A 22,451-nucleotide genomic window follows, 5' to 3' on the forward strand; every position below is an offset into this window, starting at 1 on the left:
TCTCTCCGTTTTGATTCTTCTCCCATCCTATGAGAGACATCTTGGTTAGTTAGAAAAAACCTTGTAAAGCACTGTAGGCCAGAGAGGCCCCTCATCGGACTCTAGAAGCCCACACCGCTCAACCTGGAGCAGCTCAAACGTACCTGGCATACGAAGGGAAAGAGCCCGATGCTGATGTGAAGGCCATCAAGTCCCAGAGGGAAGACGGCCGCCTGTGCCATGGCGCAACCCACTGCTGTCATATTGTTGAGGTACGGCTGCGAGTTCTGGATGTACCTGTGAAGGGATGGGAATCATCAGAGGCCCATCTGCAGAGGTTCGGGCCTAGCTGCCTTTGCTTTACCGATGCATGCCAATCCCTCACGCCCAAGTGACAAGAGAACACCAAACTGAGGTAGCTCCACAACCTTCTACACCTCAGATGCCACGTTGGCATTGAGAAACTGCAGCCAGGACCCTGCATAGCAGGCAGGGGCTGAGGGCCAGGAGAAGACCCAGCATGAAGGCCATCCCTGGAAATGACTTGAGAGTAGCTGCTAGCTTTCAAGGAGGGTGTGGGAAGAGCGGAGGCGTGGGAGGAGGGGGCCGAATGTGCCTGGGAGGGGAGTCACCCACCTGACATGTCCGTTGTAGATGTTGAAGGCCAAGCAGATGATGGCCAACAGGATGCCCAGACTGGACAGAACCGAAACAGAAACGAAGAGCTTCTGGGACAGGTACCGGAAAGTGACGATAACTTTTGTGTAATCAGAAGGCTGGCTACCCCCTGCAGGATGTTGGGGAGAAGAGAATCACTCAGGAGCTGCTCCATTACCCACCGCCGGATCCAAGAAGACTCTTGTTACTTGTTCTGGCTTCACTACTTGTCTTGGCAACCCTGGAAGACTGATTCGTTTTGGCCTAGGGGTCTGCAACCTGCGGCTCTCCAGATGTTCATGGACTACAATTCCCATCAGTCCCTGCCAGCATGGCCAATTTGTAGTCCATGAACATCTGGAGAGCCGCAGGTTGCAGACCCCTGGATTACCATCCATTGGATGTTTCTGCAGCATCCTCCTTGAACGTTTCAACAAGTCTTATGCTACAGCTGGTGGTGTTCTTCTTTACCATGCTTTTAATGTTTCTAAGGTTCAGGGATCTCTGGTGCACACCCAGCGAAGAGACTCCTCCTAATACCTTGTGCACTGTTGATCTAAGGGACCTCTCAGTGCCTCAGACTTATACTACACTCCCTGGTTCATCGCTACACTATGAAACAATTTACCGTACTCATTGATAAGATATTCTTGAGCACAGGCTTTGCCCAACGTTTATTAAGTCTCTTTCAGATGGTCTGAATCTGAGCTGAGATCACAGTTTGCAAACAACAAACCCCTGTGCCCTGACGTTCCCCAGTGATTTGGGTTAAGATCCCTAGCTGCAAAAATCCCCCTCCAGAAATTAGATGTGTGTTTATTTAAAACTTTCTGTTCGTCAAAGCAGCCAACACCACCATATCTAGATCTTCAAGCCACCTATGGAAAGAGACCTTCTCACCCTCAGATCTGTTCCATGGAGACTGAGTCCCTCCTGCCACAATTACCTTCTGCCTCTCGTCCCTGCATGCAGACATGCCCTCTGTCTCTTACCGATCCATTTGACATTGCTGTACCAGGAGAGGTTGTTCTTGGTGCTGTCATAATAGCCGATCTTCTTATAGACGCCATCTGTCGGCAGAGGGAGGGCATTTCAGAAAGGGGGAGGGTCAAAGGACACCGTCCCTCCCACCCTGAGCAAGGCCAGGTTGGGAAGAGGGAATGAATTACCAGCTGTCAACCCAATGAGTGGTGGAATTAGTAATCAAGCAAATTTAATAATAATAATAGCAGGACGAAGCGACAGGATAATTGTGGGCTCAGGAAATCACGCATGGTACAGCCCAGATATGTCGTAGCCTCTCAAAATCAAATAGCTGTCAACCGCACAACCAGATCCATGCAGATGGAGCCACCAAGAGTCACCCAACTGCAGAAATGTGCCAGGAAACAACTCCAGAAAACTCCAGAAAACTCCTGATACAATAACTGTAACTCACCTTGTAGCTGTTCGATGAGGGTCCAGGCCATTCGAGAGCCGCTAGCATCAAAGACCACGTGTCCCTGACAAGAGACATTAAAGGGAGGCGTGTTGATGTCATTTCTCAAAGGTTCAACCGCACAGCTGAGCGGGAGGAGTCTTGAATCCTCCACTCGCTCTCTCCAGAAGAAGCACCACAAAAGAGGAGGATGGTTTCTCATGCAGGACATCTCTGATTCTGCTCTTACCAAACGTTATGCACGTGTGCAGAGCCGGGGGGGGGGGGTGCTAAATGCAATTTTGATTCTTAAGACTCTCTGCTTTCATTTTAAAACTAAAGTTTAGGGCAAGACAAGGTCCTGCAGACGAATCAGGGCAACGTCCGACGTATTTCTGCCACAAGCCCCTACACCTCACACAAGCGCACACCCATCTCTCTCCTCTTGTTCTTTGCAAGCCCACCCATCAAAAACAAACCTGCATTGTGTAGGAAACACTGTGTGTAGAAAACATAGTCATTTACAGCAAAAATAGGCTAATTCTGCATAATTAAATTAGTTACATAATTAGGATGGGAGGGGGTAGGCACATCTATATCTGTCCTGTTGCCATTCTGTACCCAACTACCCACATTCTGTACCCAACTACCCACATTCTGTACCCCACCCACCCACAAAGTTCTGGTGCTGACCTTTAAGGCTCTGAGCAGTGTTGGGCCTACATATCTTTGAGACCGCATCTCCCCGTACAGCCCTCAAAGACCCCTCCATTCTTTAGAGAGGAATTTTCTGACGATCCCCGGCCCGAGAGATATCCGGTTGACTTTGACGAGAGCCAGGGCTTTTACGACCCTGGCTCCAGCCTGGTAGAACAAGCTACCGAGTGATGTCAGAGGCCTGCGGCTGCTGTAGCAGTTCTGCAGTGCCTGCAAGACATGGCTGTCCCACCAGGCCTTTCCCACCTAGCCAGCCAGATCAAATGGAACTAGATCATCTCTTTTTGGCCGGGGGGGGGGGGGGGGAACGAGGGAGGGAGAGAAGGGAAAAAGGTGATGATGGGGATTATTATTTATTAGCTACTGCAACTGGTTTCTGACACCTACCAACTATTTTGTATTGGAGCTTGTTTTATTGTTTTAATGGTATTGTTTCAATAGTTTAATATCGGATTGGTGTTTTTACTGTAATGATTTTAATCGGTGTATAATTTGCTGTTACATTGTGATTCTGCTCTTGTGGGGATAGGGCAGGATATAAATCCAATAAAATACATAAAATAAAATAAATGAACATTCTGCCATTTTGTACCCCAACCACCCACATGTATAAACCAGGAGATCAGAGTGAAGGGGCCACTCACTGAGACTCCTTCAAAGGCTGAGGAGTTGAGCGCTCGATAGATCTCATCCGTAATGGTCCGGTTATTGTAATTGAAGTCTTCCAGACGAAGGCCCTTTTTCACCAGCTCAGCAGAGGTTTTGTTCAGCGCGAGGGCCAGGGCCCAAATGGCATCGTAAGCCAGAGGTGCCTCTTGGAAGCCGCCTGTCTCCTCGGGAGATTTCTCCACACGCTTTGTCAGTTTCTCTATGAACTCTTGCGATGTCTGGAGGGAGCAAAAGATAAAGCGGTCAACCCTTTGTGCAGCGTCCCCTTTTTTGCAGGAGTCAGCTTCAACGCACGTCACAGAGGCAGGGATCTGTTTCCTTTGTAAAATGCCATATGCATTTATAGGCCATAGTAATACAGTGGAACCTCGGTTTTCGTTGGTAATCCGTCCAAAAAGAATCGATGAAAACCGAAACCGATGAAAACAGAGGCAAATTTCTCCATAGGAATCAATGTAAATCCAATTAATCCATTCTAGGCACTCCAAAAAAACATACCAAAAACACATTAAACATGGTGTTTAATGCTGAAAATGGTAGCAAACAATAACACTAGGACCAGCTTCAGAGCCAGTGGACCAATGTCGCACCAGAAAGCTGTCCAAAGAGGTCTGTTTCTGACGCCTCTTTAAGATTTGTCTGAAATGGGGCAAGACATTGTCATTAAACAAGTTGCAGACATGACCTGCAACAGCTTTGTCCGGGTGATTTTTCTCCACAAACCCCTGCACTTTACTGCAAATCGATGAAAACCGAGACAAATTTTTCACTGAAAAAACGATGAAAACCGAAACCGATGAAAACCAAAGGCAATGAAAACCGAGGTTCCACTGTAAATAGAGCATCTGACAGCGTTTCTCTTGCCACCAAACAGTTGCATCCAGTACTTACATACTTGAGAATGAAAAAGAAGACTTCCTGGACCTAGCCAGAGAGATTCACCTTCCAGACAGTCATGGGAATCTGCCACATTTCAGAAATAGAACCACCAGTATTCCCCAAGCTTCTGGTCCCGTGGACCTTCCTCACCATATTGGAGATGCTGCGGGTGTTCTCTGGGTTTAACATGACGATCTCGGTGGTGATGTGCCCCTCCACAGCCTCCCTCATCTCCTCCTCCGTGCAGTTAATATTTGCATCCTTGATGCGGAACCAGTTGTCAGCATACCAGCCAATCAGGAACCAGACATACTTCTTGCCAAACAAGCGTTCCTTATATACCTGTTCCCAGTGCCACAAAAGAGGACAAGAGAAGAGTCAAGCAAAGAACAGAGAAATGTAATCGAGGACAGTTGTTCACCACTGCCTGTTTGCCTGCCTGCTCTTCCCTCTTGACACTCAGAAGTTTCCCAGTGGTTTCTCCCCTCCTGCGTAATGGGAGAATGGAAAAAGAGGCTTAGGGGGGGTGCCTTAAACTGACTTCTGAATTGGATTTCTAGTTCATTCCTATCCAGGCCTTATGAAGGGGTGGTTTATGAATGCTGTAAATGGACAGAACGAAAAAGGAGGGAATACTAGCTAGGCATTATGGGTACTACCAGACTTTTCTCTCTCACCGCTGGCTATGTAGAAGAATGCCTACGCCAGCTTATGATTTCTCCCAGGAGTCTGTCCTCATTACTTTTTGAAAGGAAATCATGTGGTGGTTTGTCCCACTTTTCAAGACACTCGATTTCCAACGCGCGCGCGCGTGTGTGTGTGTGTGTGTGTGTGTGTGTGAGAGAGAGAGAGAGAGAGAGAGCGAGAGAGAGAGAGAGAGAGAGAGAGAGAGAGAGAGAGAGAGAGAGGCACCAGAACAGGAAATGTCTCTCAGGACTAACTAGAGAAAAAAAACCGTGTATAACAAAACCAAAATTGACATTTTTAAAGGAAAAGAAGCTGGGGGTGGGCTGCAATTTGGCAGGGGGAAGCAGCAAATGGGTGAGTATGTTTGTGTGCTTGAGGAAGAAAGGGGAAGGAGCCATCACATACTTAGAGAGGACAACTGAGTCAGGACATGACAATCCCTGAGGAAGTGCTCCGCTGGGAAGCCAATTTAGTGGGCAACAACATGCCTCCAGGGGCCCTGGGAGGAAGTAATTGAACAATGGCTCTCGTTGCATCCTCTGTCACTCTTGGAGGCAGCCTAACAAACTGCCACCGACTGAGCACTCACCTCACAGAAAACCTTCCGGGCCTCAGTCTCATAGAAGAGCCCGACAATGATGCGGGCATCCTGGCGCTAAAGGAAGAAAAGCAGATCAGATGGCCAGAAGACATCCCCACAGAGACAGACAGCTCCAAGGGCAATGAAATATTAACTATGAACATGTGAACATGCAGTTCTTCTGTGTCTCTTTCTCACACACACACATACCAGATATGTGTACTTGTTATATATAACAGAGAAGAACTGTTAGACATATATAACAGTTCTTCTCTCTCTCTCTCTCTCTCTCTCTCTCTCTCTCACACACACACACACACACACACACACACACACACACACACACACACACACACACACACACACTAATATGCCACTCTTCCCCATAGGGCTCAGAGCTGCTTACATTTAATAGATTACAATAAAATACATTAATAAAATACATTAAAGTAACAGTCCATTAAAGTAACCCTATAGCTGGCGGCGTTCCTCACAGCCCCCCTCCCCCCCCTTTCCTGAGGAGAGACTGACTGACGTTATGTTGGAGGCCAGTTGATGTGAAGGCCTCAACCAAATGCCTGGCGGAACAGCTCCGTTTTACAGGCCCTGCGGAAGTCTTTCAAGTCCCACAGAGCCCTGATGGAAGTAGGGAGAGCATTCCACCAGGCTGGGGCCAGAGCCATAAGAACCCTGGTCCCAGTTGAGGCCAGTCGCACCACAGAGGGGGGCCAGGGGTCGCCATTAGATTTGCCTCCACTGATCGGAGGACACGTGTGGGGCAATAGGGGGAGAGCCAGTTCCTAAGATAAGAGGATCCCAGCCTGCTAATGACCTTAAAGGTTAAAACCAACACCTTGAACCTGATTCGGAACTCCACTGGCAACCAGTATAACTCGCGGAGCACCGGGGTGATATGCTCCTGCAGCGAGACACCAGACAGGAGCCGTGCCACTGCGTGTTGAACCAGTTTTAAGTGCCGAATCAAGGATAAGGGAAGCCAGCGTAGATAGAGTTACAACAGTCCAGTCTAGAAGTGACTGTTTTATGGATCACTGTGGCCAGGTAGTAGCAGGAAAGATACAGAGCCAGCTGCCGTGCCTGGCGAGGGTAGAAAAATGCCACCCTTGCTGTATGGGCCACATGGGTCTTCATTGACAAGGACGGCTCCAGGTGGACCCCCAGGCTCTTGACTCAGGTGGCCGCTTTAAGGGCCACCCTGTCCAGTGTTGGCAGCTGTAACTCCACCAGTTCCCCCTTTCCCTGAGCTACCCACAGGACCTCCGTCTTTGCTGGATTTAGTCTCAAACTACTCTGCCTCAGCCAACCAGCTGCTGCCTCCAAACAGTGCTGGAGAACCGCTGGGGTGGCAGCTGGCCGGCCCTCCATCAAAAGAATTAGCTGAGTGTCATCAGCATACTCAGCCCAAAGCCCCGCACCAGCTGAGTAAGGGGATGCATGTAGATGTTCAATAACAGTGGGGACAAGAGAGCTCCGTGTGGTACCCCACATATGATAGAACTCCGTTGGGAGGTCCTGCCCCGCATGTCACCTGCTGTCTCTGACCATGGAGAAACGAGGCCAACCAGCATAAAACTGTGCCCCGAATCCCTGCGTCAGCGAGGCGGTGGGTCAAAAGATCATGATCGACCATGTCAAATGCTGTGGTAAGATCTAATAATACCAGCAGTGCTGACCCGTCTTGGCCAAGCAGTAAGTGGAGTTCATCTGTGACGGCAACCAGCACAGCCTCCGTCCCATGCCCAGCATGGAAGACAGACTGGAAGGGATCCATGTGTCGTCCAGGAATGTCTGTAGCACCTCTCTGTGTCATTCAGCACCTCTCAATTACCTTGCCCAGAAACGAAAGATTCATAACAGGGCAGTAACTGGCCGGATCACTAGGATCCAAAGAAAGTCTTTTCAAGAGTGAGCGGACCACTGCCTCCTCCAGCCAACCTGGGAACTCTCCTTGCTCAAGGAAGAGATTGATGATATCCAACAGGTGGCCTCATAGCCCCTCTAGACTGGCCTTTATCAGCCAAGAGGGGCACGGATCCAGAGGACAGGTAAGTAGATCTAACAGCAGCTACGAACCTGTCTACATTGGTCTGTGAGAGTAGAGAGAAATGTTCCAGGATTGAACTTGAAGACGGCCAAGGGGCCTCCAGTTCGCTAATTGTATCAATTGTGACAGGAAGATCTCGGCGGAGCGTGGAGATTTTATCTGTGAAAAAGCTTGAAAATGCCTCACAGCTTATGGCCAAACCCTTATGTTTTTAGCCCTCGTTTGGGGCGTTAATGACCGAATTATACAAAACAATTGTGCTGGGCGAGAGCATGCGGATGCAGTAGAGGAGGTGAAGTAATCTTTCTTGGCCTCCTTTATCGCCAACTCATAGGCTTTCATAAGCATCCATAGGTTTTCATAAGCACTGTTTTTGTCCGAGCGCTCATTTCCTTGAACACAACTCCTCTGTATACCAGGGAGAACGCCAGGGACGAGAGTGCAGAGGATGGTGGGGAGCAATTAACTCAATGGCATCCGACACCCTGGAGCAGAGGTGTTCAAACTATGGCCCTCCAGATGTTCAGGAACTACAATTCCCATCAGCCTCTGCCAGCATGGCCAAGTAGCAGGGCTGATGGGAATTGTAGTTCCTGAACATCTGGAGGGCCATAGTTTGAAGACCCCTGGAGTACCAGCCATCAACTTGTTCATCAAGGATGCCAATGGGCGTAGGGTCCCGCAGAGCATTCTGGAAACCAACTGGATCCGTAAGTCTCTGTGGGTGAGCTAAAATCTGCTTGTTGCCTAGACTGGGGTAGGACGGTAACTCCACCCGAACCCTCAGGGCGAAATGGTCGGACCATGGCACTCTATTAAGAGAGGATACAACCATATCTGTTTCCACCCCAAAAATCAAATCCAGGGTGTGACCTGCCTGATGAGCGGCACCAGTGTTGACAAGAGAGAGGCCTAGTGTCGCCATGGATGACACTAGATCCCCAGCCACAGGGCACGAGGCTGCATCCACATGGATGTTGAAGATCCACAGGACAATAAGACTGGGGAACTGCAACGTCCACTCTGAGACAGCCTCCAGCAGCTGGGACAGGCTGCCTGCCAGTGCGCTAGGCAACCGGGACACCAGAAGGACAGCCAGCCCCTCCAAGGCCCCCCACATCAGACCAGCACATGTTATCCTGGTGATTGATGGTACAGGAATCGCCTGAAAGGGAATAGAATTGTGGATGAAGATTGCCACCCCACTCCCCGCCCTGTGTTCAGCATTGGTGAAGGCACATGGAACAGGGGTGCAGGGAAGATTTGCTCTGAGCGTGCTCAGAGCAACTGTCTCGCCCTTCTTAATACAGGTTTCCGTGATGCAAGCCGGGTCCATTCACTGGTCCTCGAGAAAATCCCCAAGGAGACTGATCTTATTGTTGATCTTATTGTTAGATATCTAGCAGAATTCAATAACCTTACTGAGGCACGGTGGCAGAAAGTCACAGATCTGAATAAGAAATTCTGCACTATATACAAACAGGGAAGACACACAACTATCCTCACAGTCAGCACCCCGCCCCCCCCAAACATCAGGGATATGTATCTCAGGCTTTCTCTCCCCAATATGTTCCCAACTATAATGCACATATTCAGCCTTGAATCACATGACACACTGACGCTCAGAAAAAGAATTACCCTCCCATTAATCCAGATGCACAATCTACTGTCCATCTTCCGATAATCTTGGACACGCTTACTTGACTTACTTGAGTACACTCAAATAAGCATATGAGAGATAGTTAGGTTGCTTACACCCAAACAGGGATGCCAATCGCTACACCCAAGTTGCTTACACCTCCGCTTGCTTACACCCAAATAGGGTTGCAGGTTGCTTATGCCCAAATAGGGATGCCAATCGCCAGGTGGAAGCAGGGAATCCCCTGGAATTACAGCTCATTTCCAGACTGCAGAGATCAGTCTCTGGAGAAAATGGGTGCTCTGGAGGGTGGAGTCTGTGGCATTGCAACCCATTGAGGTCCCTGTTCCCCACCCCACCCCCCATGTTTAAGGTGACCAGATGGTCACCTTTGTAAACCGGGACAGGGTAGGTGGCCATGCGCGCAGCCGCAGGAGTGCACTGCCTTCTGGGGCTTGCCGTTTCCCGTCCTGTGACAGGGCAGGAAACGGCAAGCCCCAGAAGGCAGTGCGCTCCTGCGGCCGCGCACGCGCGAGGCTGCCACGCTGCCTTGCGCCCCAGAAGGCAGTGCGGCAGCCTCCCAAAAATCGGGACAATTTAAAGAACCCGCGGGATGCAGGACAAATTGTTTGAAGGCAGGACTGTCCCGCCAAAAGCGGGACGTCTGGTCAGCCTACCCATGTTCCACCCCCAGTATCTGACGTGCAAATGTCTAAGCTGGGTTTTTCTGACCGCAGAGTGTGCCAGTGCAAATAACAATAGATTCCAGAGAAACAAAAAACCAAAAAAACCAAACACTTTTCTTCACACAGTGCATAACAGACTTCAGAGTTGCCAACCCCCAGGTGGTGCCTGGTGACATTCCGCTATTACTGTTGATCTATAGACAACCAAAATCAATTATCCTGGAGGAAATGGCTGCTTTTGAGGGTGGGCTGTGTCTGGCATTAGACACAGCTGAAACCCCTCCCCTTCCAAAACCCCACCCTCCCTGAGCTTCACCCTCAACCTTTCCAGGTATTTCCGAACCTAGAGCTAGCAACCCTAAACTCAGTGCCTAAGACAGGTTGATCCTAGTAGCTCAGATGGCTTCTTAATTGACAGATTGGCAGAGGATTAATTTATTGATGGTTATAACGAAACGGAACCTCTGTAGACAGCGGCAGAAAACCTCTGAGTATCGCATCCCCAAGTCAAATAGCAGGGAATGACAAATAACTGGATGCCCTTGCTTGTGATTTTTCAAGGGAACCTGGTTTCCTCTATTGGAAACATGCTGGCCCAGATGGATATGTGGTTTGATTTAGCTTCCCAACCTGGATCTAGCAAACTTACCCCCCCGCCCCGAGGTGGGATCCAGCAGGTTCTCACCAGTTCCCGAGAGTGGGTTACTAATTATTTGTGTGTGCCGAGAGGGGGTTACTAATTGGGTCCGCTTTTCCATCACCACGCCCTCGCCTCCCCGAGAGGCAGACTGCCTTTGAACGTGAAGGTTCCATATAGCAATTGCGACTAATAATGTCACTCCCTGAACTGGGTGAATCCCTTTCAGGTACTGCAATTCATTGATTCTCAGCCTTTCGTACCTTTTATCTCACCAGTCTCTACCAAAGAACCTGTGTGTTTCACCATTGCTGTGTTCAGATTTGTGAGTTGGGGCATTTTCTATAATGTGATGATGATTTAGAAATGACCTGGTGCAAAAAAAATGTGGTGGGGTGGCTGCCCAGGGGCGGGGGGCATCTCAGGTTTTGCCCAGGGCTCAGGTTTGCCTAGGTACGCCTCTGCCCCCTTTGCTGAGGGGGGGCTGGCGAGGGAACCTGTTACTAAAATTTTTGGATTCCACCACTGCCCCCCCTTCCCCTGACAGTATCCAGGGGGAAACTGACAACCCTACACTCAAAGTACCATGCAAGTTATGCCAAAGCATTCTTTCATACACATGGGGGGCGGGGGGGCATGTATTACAACCTGCCAACATGTCTAAGTAACAAAAGCAAGGAAATATTGGATTATGATTTATGACCAAACACAGAAGATACTGAAAGTTAAGTTTGTATTAGATCCCAAAAGTGTGTTATTAACTGTTTTACCAAATAAATGCACCAAAAGTGTAGAATGAACTGTTTAAATATATACGGTGACAGCGACCAGAATTGTGTCTGCATCAAGATGGAAAGCAGCTCATCACCAGAACTTATGGAACAGCTGGACAAACGAACAGCATATTCAGCAATAGCCAAGTTAATATCCTTCCACAGAGTTTAGAAGAAGCTGGAAGGGGTTTGGGGGCTATACCGGGGGTAGGGAACCTTTAACACTCAAAGAGCCATTTGGACCTGTTTTCCACAGGAAAAGAAACACTTGGAGCCGCAAATAATTTTTGACATTTAAAATAAAGATAACACTGTATATATTGGGGTTTTTTACCTTTTACTCCGCTCATTCTGAGAAGCGCATGGGTACGTCCCGTTCTGCTGCCTGCAGGGCGGAAAGGATGGGGCCAGCAGCTTGGCCTCGCGGGCCGCCAGGAAAGCGCCCGCCCCGCTCAAACGGGGCGGGCGAGAGGGGAAGCCCGCGGTGTGGCCCAGCCGGCCGCGGGTATTTGGTGCGCCCCGCCCTGCTGCCTGCAGGGTGGGCAAGGATGAAACCGGTGGCTCAGCCTTGCCGGCCGCCAAGAAAGCGCCTGCCCCGCTCCAACGGGGTGGGTGAGAGGGGAAGCCCGCAGCGTGGCCCAGCCGGCCGTGGGCAGTTGGTGCGCCCGCCCTGCTGCCTGCAGGGTGGGCAAGGATGAAGCCGGCAGGTCGGCCTCACTGGCCGCCGGGAAAGCGCCTGCCCCGCTCCAACAGGGCGGGCGAGAGGGGAAGCCTGCAGCGCAGCCCAGCTGGGCGTGGGCAATTGGTGCGCCTGCCCTGCTGCCTGCAGGGCGGGCAAGGATGGGGCCGGCGGCTTGGCTCGTGGAGCCGTAGTGCAAGGGCAGAAGAGCCGCATGCGGCTCTCGAGCCACAGGTTCCCTACCCCTGGGCTATTCAAACCAAAGGCTCAGACAATTTGACACAATAAAAGTTATATCTATAAGCACAAAATGTTGAACTAAGATTTCAGATCCTATTTAGACTTGAACATTTTAACTGGAATTTAAGATGCTGTAAGATCAGGTGATAATATGTGTAAGCAAGCTTCACATATTATATTAATTGTAAACCCTGAATTTTAATTTTATGAAAATAAAAAAATATATAACAGGGATAAGAAAAATAGCAGTCTACTCTAGACCAGCCTTAACAACGACCCCAAGTACAGCTATAAGAAGAAAACTCTTTCTCTTCCCTGCTGGCCTGAATGTGTCACAGAAATCTCTGCGTGGTTTACTGTAGAAGGAGCATAAGCTATGCTTGACTTGTCTCCCAGAATTCTTTGTTTCTGCCGCCCAGCATGTGCGTTCTTAAACTGATAAACGGCAAGGTTGGCCAATATATCGATTCTGAGATGCTATCACAGCACAATGAACCAATGTGAGAACTGTCATGCTGATTCAAACCACATATCCATCTGGGCCAGCATATTTCCAACAGAGGAAACCAGATTCCCTTGAAAAATCACAAGCAAGGGCATCCAGTTATTTGTCATTCCCTGATATTTGACTTGGGGATGCGATACTCAGAGGTTCACTGCCGCTGTCTACAGAGGTTCCGTTTCGTTATAACCATCAATAAATTTATCCTCTGCCAATCTGTCAATTAAGAAGCTATCTGAGCGATTAGGATCAACCTGCCTTATGCACTGAATTTAGGGTTGCTAGCTCTAGGTTGGGAAATACCTGGAAATGTTGAGGATGAAGCCCAGAGAGGGTGGGGTTTCGGAAGGGGAGGGGCTTCAGCCAGTGGTGGGAACCAAAAATTTTAATAACAGGTTCCTGCTCGCCAGGTTTAATGTTATGCCTTCTGCCTTGTTACATGGCAGATTTAATAAGCAAGAAAAGGCTAAAAGATGTAACAATGGCTCAGTTGAAACTCTGGCCCACCAATTACTTCACTGTCTCAGATTCAAGGAAATCAGACCCAAGTATGTGAATCTTACTCCTTTACATTTACCCGATCTCCCCGATTTAATTAGATTACACTACTTGTTGGACAACCCTGATCCTTCTCTCTGTATGATAGTGGCAGACTTTCTCCTGGAAATTACTAAACGCCAGTAGATTACCTTCGATCTAACATGTATTTCCTGTATGGTATATGCTTTTTAAACTGTTTTTATTATTGTTGTACTGCTGAAACAATAACAGGTTCCGATGGTGGTGGGATTCAAACAGTGGCGCCGCCGCACACACACACCTCCAGTCCCTATTGGGCAGGGAGGTTGCTTTAGTAACCTCATCTTGGCACTCAGAACAAATTAGTAACCACTTCTAGAGAAGTGGTGAGAACTGGTTGGATCCCACCTCTGGCTTCAGCAGTGTCTAATGCCAGACACAGCCCACCCTCAAAAGCAGCCATTCCCTCCAGGATAATTGATTTTGGTTGTGTGGAGATCAACTGTAATAGTGGGAGAAGAAGGTTGGATTTATATTCCCCCACCCTTCTCTCCTGTAAGGAGACTCAAAGGGGCTGACAAACTCCTTCCCCTTCCCCCCCTCACAACAAACACCCTGTGCGGTAGGTGGGGCTGAGAGAGAATTGTGACTAGCCCAAGGTCACCCAGCTGGCCAGTGTTGTACAGGCTAATCTGAATTCCCCAGATAAGCCTCCACAGCTCAGGCGGCAGAGCAGGGAATCAAACTCGGTTCCTCCAGATTAGAGTGCACCTGCTCTTAACCACTACGCCACTGCTGCTCCTTGGTCGCCAGGTACCACCTGAGGGTTGGCAACTCTGAAGTCTGTTATACACTGCATGAAGAAAAGTGTTTTTGTTTGGAACCTATTGTTACTTGCACTGGCACGCTCTGCGGCACACCCAGCTGAGAAATTTGCACGTCGGGTACTCTGGAAGAAGCCCAGGAGCGAGACAGTCTCTTGTTTTTTTGTGTGCCGAGCTGGTGCTGATGAAACCGGCGTTTCATCAATGATTAATAAGCCACATTGTGCCTGTTTATCTGATACCATTATTATTAACTAGCAAAGCTGCCCAGCGAAGATGCTGGTCTCCTGCGGGGAGTGCCACACGTGTGCTCTGGCACCACAGGGTCCCCATCTAAGGACGGCAGGCAGCAGCACACCTGGAGCAACAGGCAGATTTTTGACCCAGCCAAACTGAGTTCCCTTGTCCTGGTTCTCTCCCAAATCTAGAGAGGAAATAAGCCCCATGATTCTGGGCTCCGCTGCCAGACACCTACGGGAACGTCAGCCCTCTGCCAAAGAAACGGCTGCGGCTGGTGATGTCATGCAGCTGGTGGCAGTGGCTCTCCCCAGGGCAGGATGGGAGCCTGCCCAAGTATTAGCTCATCTGCCACCAGAATGGTGGGCCCGGCAGCCAGCAGAGAGCTGCAATGGATGAGTGAATGGCGGCATGGAAGAATCTTTCCTGGCTGGGAGTGCAAGGCAAGGAGGAGCTGGCTGGCAGCAAAAGCCGGTTCTCTCTCTGGTCACCACCACTTGTACATGCACCCAATATCAACTGCTAGCAACTAGCAGAAGGCAGGGGGGTCCCTCCTTCTAGAGGCTAATACAGCCTCAGTGATTTCCAACCAGGATTCCATGGTACCATGGGGTGCCGTGAGCACATCCCAGGGGTACCACGGCAACACTACCGGCCCCCTTCACTTTTGCAGTGTCTTCTGCCGGTGCCAGCAAGGACATGGAGCTGGCCCAGGGGGCAGGACTTGCTGTAAGGTCAGCAGCCACTTCCTGCCCCACAGTGCTTCCCTTCACCCTGGAAGAAGGTAGGGGGGTGGTGGCAAGCAGGGGCACTGAGAGGGGAAGGTGGGGGGATGGCAGGGGTACCGTGAGATATGAAGAGTGAGGTCAAGGGTACCGTGATGTTGAAAATGTTGGGAAACACCGCTCTAGACCTTCAAGACCTTCATGCATGCTTAGCACAAACAGACACGCACCATGAACACACATTGAAAACTGACCCTCCCTCCAGTCACTCACCCTGCCCTGAATCACAAATTTGTTCCATCAAAATGTCACTGATATCCCCACCCTGCAACCGCCTGATGACTCAACACTGAATTCCAAAGGCCGGCCCAAACACCACTCTGGAAGGTTATTTGAGTTTGGACTTTGGGGAGTCTACAATAAGTAAACAGTTCTACAACAGAGAGCCAAGAATATCTTTTCTGTCCCAGCAAACAGGAATACTTCTTCTGCACCCTTCTTACCTGATCCATGGTGGGATCCAAAAATTTTAGTAACAGGTTCCCATGGTGGTGGGATTCAAACTGTGGCGTAGCGCCAATGGGGCTGGGCAGGGCACAACGGGGGTGTGGCCAGGCATTCCTGGGCGGGGCTGTGGCAAGGACGCAGCCGCTGCACCGGTCCTTGGGAGGGAAACGAATGCACGCAGGCGCAGGCTGCCACACATGCCAGTGCACCTCCTGCTAGACTGCTTCAAGTTCTGCGTGCTACCGCTGAGAGGAGGGGCGTAACTAAGGCAAAAATCACGTGGCAAAATCACCAATTAGTAACCCCCTCTCGGCACACACAAATAATTAGTAACCTACTCTCAGGAACCTGTGAGAACCTGCTGGATCCCACCTCTGCACCTGATGCATAGGTGACATGAATCGGAGGATCCTTCGGTGGGTCTTGGAGATTGTAATGGGACACAAGGGAAAAGCCCCCCCCTCTCCAAAGCCAGGCACATTTCTCGCACCTTGAGATTCTTGACAGGCACAGCAGGGTCCGAGAAGAAGCTCTGACGGAAGGTGATCTCGATGCCGGCCTCTTTGACTCGTTCTTCAAGGTCATCTAAAGTCTGTGGGAATGCAGAAGGAGGCATCATGACAGCATCGCAGTTGGCAGTGTGAATTCATTTCGGGAGTAATGTTCAAGCAAGGGAGACATCGCAGTTAGGAGTTATTTTAACACGTTTTTTTAATCCATGGTATCACATTCTCTGCTCTTCCAGTGAAGTAATTCAACACCTGTCAGAAAACGCTACATTCCAATAAACCTCAGTTTTCATCTGTGAAAAATTTCTTGGTCCCTCTGGCCATGAAAATCAGCTTGAAAATATGGAGGACTGGTTAGTAAATTTCGTGTTCTATTTTTCATGGCACCGGAGCTTTTGCATAACTTGGCAGAAAATTTGTACTGATCTTAAGTGCAGAATATACCTGCCCCAAGGTGACACATGCTTTTGCTTTAGTGGCAAAAATCATGCAGAGAGAGCTAGGATTTTGGATTCAGAGCGGGTGTTAGGGTGAATTAATGTTTTGGCCTGAGGCTGGGGGGCGGCCGGGGGAGGGGGGCAGTTCTGCTTTAAAGAAAACCGAACTGCACACTTGGAAAAAGCACACATGTCCGGCAGTTAGAATTAGTTAGGCAATTAGATCAGTAAAATGGAACTAGCAAGATAAATTTTGCAGACAGCAGAAGGGAACTAAAGATGGAAGGCACAAAACAGGGGAGACTTGGGGATAATTACAAACTGAAGAAAGGGGACCAGAGCTGCAGAGGGTGAAGATTCTTCCCATGACCACTGGAAGGCCGATCCTCTTCTGGTCCCCCCCCCCCCGCCCACTTGTATTTGTTTGGCAAGCAGAAAACAGCACATCTTTCAGCAGCAGAAGCTGCGAGGAATTAGGTGACAAAACCAGGTAAAAATAACAGACACGACAGGGATCAAAATGGACACGGCACTGGGAGGAGGTAGTGACTAGATCTCGCCACATTTTTAAAAATGCTAACATCAGTAGTTCAGACCCCTGTTTGAACTGAGGCAGACCCCTGTGTAATTCTGGCATCAAAAAACCCCTCTCCCCAACCTGCAATTTGTCTTAAAACATAGATGCCAAACTCGCGGCCCTCCAGATGTTATGGACTACAGTTCCCATCATCCCCTGTCAGCATCATGCTGGCAGGGGGTGATGGGAACTGTAGTCCATAACATCTGGAAGGCCGTGAGTTTGACACCTGTGTCTTAAGAGGTGAGAGTGCACTGGGCAGAGAATTAAGCCCCTTCTTCCTCCCCCCCGCCCCACCCCGCGCTGTGGCCTCCAATCCAAATATAGCCCCTGATCATTGCATTTTTAAAACAATGGATGAGTTCAGCCATGGATCTTCTAGTGTCTTTCCCGTTTTGAAGGAATGTATTGTAGCACACTTCTAAACAGACGGTGAAGACCCCCTCTGTGGCCCACGTTCTTTCTCTTTTCTTGCAGCCATAAGGACTAGACACTTGGGCCACCATCCAACATAAAAACGTCAACAGACTTCAAAATCAATGACACTGAGGGTACTTAAATCCGTGACGGGCTGTGACTAGAACAGTGTGAAACTGCCTTATATACCAGGCTAGAACAACAATCCATCTAGCTTGGTCTTCTATGAACATTGTCCAACAGCTGAGATGCTCTAAGGCAGTGATGGCGAACCTTTTCGAGACCGAGTGCCCAAATTGCAACCCAAAACCCACTGATTTATCGCAAAGTGCCAACACGGCAATTTAACCTGAATACTGAGGTTTTAGTATAAGAAAAATTGTTGGCTCCGAGGCACGCGTTACTCGGGAGTAAGCTTGGTGGTAGTCGGTGGCTTTGCTTTGAAGCAACTGTGCAACTCTTCCAATGAGTGAATCACGACCCTAGGAGGGTTTACTCAGAAGCAAGCCCCATTGCCAGCAACCGAGCTTATTCCCAGGTAAAGGATCGTGCTTTAGTTCTTTGCATGAAAATCAGTGGTGTTTAACAGCGCTTAAGAAGAAGAAGAGTTTGGATTTATATCCCTCCTTTCTCTCCTGCAGGAGACTCAAAAGGGCTAACAATCTCCTTGCCCTTCCCCCCTCACAACAAACACCCTGTGAGGTAGGTGAGGCTGAGAGAGCTCCGAGAAGCTGTGACTAACCCAAGGTCACCCAGCTGCCGTGTGTGGGAGTGTACAGGCTAATCTGAATTCCCCAGATAAGCCTCCACAGCTCAGGCGGCAGAGCTGGGAATCAAACCCGGTTCCTCCAGATTAGATACATGAGCTCTTAACCTACACTGCTTCTCCAAAACTAGGTCTTAGGTTTAATGCTAATAATCGAACCCAGCAGCCCAGGCCAGCCTAGATGTGGGGGGGAACTCTGTTTGTGCGTGCCCACAGAGAAGACTCTGAGTGCCACCTCTGGCACCCGTGCCATAGGTTCGCCATCACTGCTCTAAGGACAGAGCTGAAGACGAGGGACCCCTTTAAAGCAAACCTTGCTTTACTACTACCAAGCCATAGTAACCACAGAGACACCACCCAAACCCTTGGATTATGCTCCTGGGTCTTTGTTAAAAGCCACACTTCGTATCTCAGTTGTTAAAAGCAACTCCAGTCTTATTCATTCCTGAAAGACTCTGGTTAGGCCAAGAATTAAAGAACACGATTTAGCAATCGGAAGAATTGCTGAGCCCTGAGGGAGCCAGCGGAAATGTACCATGATGAGATGGAGGGCTACAGCCATTTGCCGATCACATACAAAAATAGCCTCATTTGCTTAACATTTGCATTAATGCGACGGACATTGGGAACACAGCTGGTAGAAAGACTCTACTTCTTCTCAAGTGGCATTTGTGCAATTTCCCTTGTCTGGAACTACAAATGGCAGCTCTTCTCAGGACATCTTGGAAAGAAGTAGCACTTAACTGTGATCTCCGATGACATTTATTAAGATTCAGTACGGAGAAAAAGGCCTCTCAAACGTGCATCTGAAAGAGAGCAATCCAGAGGCATACTAATGGCATCCCGTCCTTTCCTTCTGTTGCCTTATTTTTCTTCCCCAACCAATCCCTCCATCTGTTCCACCATCCCCTCTGCTGCAGCGATGGGATTCAAATAATTTAACAACAGGTTGTTTACAAGCACCATTTTAACAACCGGTTCTGCCGAAGTGGCGCGAACCGGCTGAATCCCACCTTTGCTCTGCTGTCTAGCTTCAGAATGTAAGCTCCTTGGGGCAAGGACTTTGCTCTTTTATTGGCTTATATTGCTCTTCAGAGCCCGGTTTCAGATGTTGGTCTGAAGAAAACGAGCAAGATTCAAGTCTAGTAGGATCTTAGGGACCTACAAGATTTCCAGGGTACAAACATTCAGGAGTCAAAATTCCCCTTCCCAGACCTTCGACTCTTTCAGGCTCATACCCTGGATATCTTGTTGGTTTTTAAGAGGCGACTGGACTCAGCTGTTTCTCTTAAGATGGCTACCAACATTGAAAGTCACGCCTAAGTCAAAATATTGGTCCCTCTGACTTAGCATCATATGCTCTTTTTGTCAGGAGTTCACCAGGTTGCAGGCAAAAAAGCTCATTTTCAGTACAGTGGAACCTCAGTTTTCATTGCCTTCAGTTTTCATCGATTTTTTCAGTGAAAATTTTGTCTCGGTTTTCATCGATTTGCCTCGGTTTTCATCAATTTGCAGTAAGGTGCAGGGGTTTGTGGAGAAAAATCACCCGGACAAAGCTGTTGCAGGCCGTGTCTGCAACTTGTTTAATGACAATGTCTTGCCCCATTTCAGACAAATCTTAAAGAGGCGTCAGAAACAGACCTCTTTGGACAGCTTTCTGGTGCGACATTGGTCCACTGGCTCTGAAGCTGGTCCTAGTGTGATTGTTTGTTACCGTTTTCAGCATTAAACACGATGTTTATTCACCAAAACATGTGTTTTTGGTATGTTTTCTGGAGTGCCTAGAACGGATTGATTGGATTTACATTGATTCCTATGGAAAAGTTTGCCTCGGTTTTCATCGGTTTTCGGTTTTCATCGATTCTTTTCGGACGGATTGCCAACGAAAACCGAGGTTCCACTGTATTCTGCCACTGAAGAACCTTTGGCTGGAGATGCCAAGAACTGAGCCTAGGAAACTTCTGCATGCAAAACATCAGCCCTATCTCTAAAATATAGTCACTCTGCGCATTTTTTGTTTTATATGGGTCAAGTTGTTCATTTGTACAATGATTCATCCTTAGCAGACGTCACGTTTACACAGGTCCTAATGAGAACTAGAACTTTCCCCTCAGGATTCTAGCACGGAACTCCAGACCTCAGGTATCACAAGCAACCACGTTGCCCAAGCATACATCCGATAAAGAGACAATAGTTAGAGGCGAGCTAACTAATAACCACACAAGCAGGATTCTGTTTCAGTGCCAAATCAAACAGCAACAGGAAGTTAACGAACAAACTTGCTAGCGTAGACGGAAGACAGGCCCTCACGCTGCGTGAGCTATACATTTCGAAATCCCGCTGAAGGCTCAGAGAGGATTCACCCAAATCATTTCGATTAGACTTAACAACCCCTCCTGATCTTTTAATCAGGACTGTGAGACCATGTAATGCGCGCTGGGGAAACAAACACTAATCTCCCATCAAACTAGTGTTTGCCCATGGAATAAATCAGCATGTATAATTTCTTTGGAGAACAAGACATGAGTTCGTGCCCATTTGAAACCTTCTGGCATGGGGGACTGGTGATAAAGATCAGGGAAAGAGGACAGAAGCGGCTTGTTGAGTTAGAACGAGGAAGAGGGAAGGAGTGTGGAGTCCCGGCATTGTTCACGAGAAGCCCTTCCAAGGTCACCTTTCATTTCTCAAACTTCAACAGACTCAGTTGCCCGTTTCTATTTTTTTTTCTTGGAAACCAGGAGAGCCAGTGACTTGAGAGTCACAAAAGAATCCCCTAACTTCCAACCTATCACGAAGCTGTGCCGATTGTTTATCGTTGTGACAATTGTTCATGCAGGCAAATGTGTATATGGCAGTTTGGCCTGTCTATTTCAAGAAGGTGCATGTGCGTGTCACATCTCTTTGGGTTCCTTGCGGGATCCCTGCCCACCTGTGCTGTGTGGTACAATTTCAAAGACGGGGGACCAACTGTGCCTTCAAAAGCAGCATCTTGCATAGCCTGCAGGGGGTGCAGCTTTTAGGCTAGCAGCATCAACATTTCAGGGTATCTTTAGGAGACTATCCTGATGATACCAGCCAGGTTTGGTGAAGTTTGGTTCAGGGGGTCCAAAGTTATGGATTCTCAAAGGTGTAGCCCCCATCTCCTATTAGCTCCCATTGGAAACAATGGGGGATGGGGGTACCCCTTTGGGAGTCCATAACTTTGGACCCCCTAAACCCAACCTCACCTAACTTGGGCAGCATCATCAGGAGAGTCCCCTGAAAACTCCCTGAAGTTTTGGTGCTGCTATCCTCAAAACTGCGCCCCCTGCAGGCCAAAAACTGAAAAACACTAAAAATACAAAAAACAAACCTAAACTTTTTGCTGCCCCCAGTGCACTGCGCACCCCCAGGCCCCCTTGTAATGAATAGCAGCCATTTATTTAGATGGGGTGGTGGTGGTGGAATAAAGGGGTGCACCCAGGGACACTATTGCTGTCAAAGCAAAGCTGTCCCAGCTCTTGGGGACCCCAAAATCTGAGGCAAGGGGCTAATTTAGCCACCTCTCAACTCTGCCCCAGGTTGCTGCAGTGTATTTGGTCAGCTGAGGAGCTGGTGGGGCTAAAGAATCATAGAGTAATTGACTGTGAAAGCCCCCCTCCCATAGCACAACAATATGGCGCTGCTCAGCTTGGGAGGGAGGGAGGGAGGGAGGGGGAATGTCACCCCCTGCTCACCAAGTCCTGAGTCTCAGAAAGCTATCACTGGAGCACAATTTTACATATTTATGGAATTTATATCCCACTTTTCTGCCTTCCAATTGTTCCATACCAGGAATCAAAGCAGGACGGAAGGGTATGTTAAGTACTGTCAAGTCGCTTCTGACTTATAGCCAACCTATGAATTAACAGCCTCCAAAATGTCCTCCCATTCACAGCTTGGCTCACGCCTTGCAAACTGAGGGCCACAGCTTCCTATATAGACTCAATCTATCTCATGTCGGGTCTTCTTTTTTCAACTTTCCCAGTATTAGTGTCTTTTTTAGTGACTCTTTTCTTCTCATGATGTGACCAAAGTACAATAGTCTCAGTTTGGTCAAGTTCGCTTCTAAGGAGAGTTCAGGCGTGATTCGCTTTGGAACTCACTTA

General features: G+C 48.8%; 1 protein-coding gene across 1 annotated transcript in view; it reads right to left on the reverse strand.

The window, feature by feature from the left end:
* GABBR1 (gamma-aminobutyric acid type B receptor subunit 1) overlaps positions 1 to 22,451 on the reverse strand; it is a 208,170-nt gene that overhangs the window by 18,000 nt on the left and 167,719 nt on the right. The window contains 8 exon segments of the mRNA XM_048487278.1: positions 144 to 276; positions 616 to 766; positions 1,629 to 1,706; positions 2,075 to 2,138; positions 3,415 to 3,657; positions 4,469 to 4,660; positions 5,595 to 5,660; positions 16,109 to 16,210. Of these exon segments, the coding sequence (XP_048343235.1) occupies positions 144 to 276; positions 616 to 766; positions 1,629 to 1,706; positions 2,075 to 2,138; positions 3,415 to 3,657; positions 4,469 to 4,660; positions 5,595 to 5,660; positions 16,109 to 16,210 (1,029 nt within the window).

The sequence above is a fragment of the Sphaerodactylus townsendi genome, linkage group LG03 (assembly GCF_021028975.2).
Source record: "Sphaerodactylus townsendi isolate TG3544 linkage group LG03, MPM_Stown_v2.3, whole genome shotgun sequence".
Taxonomy (NCBI): domain Eukaryota; kingdom Metazoa; phylum Chordata; class Lepidosauria; order Squamata; family Sphaerodactylidae; genus Sphaerodactylus; species Sphaerodactylus townsendi.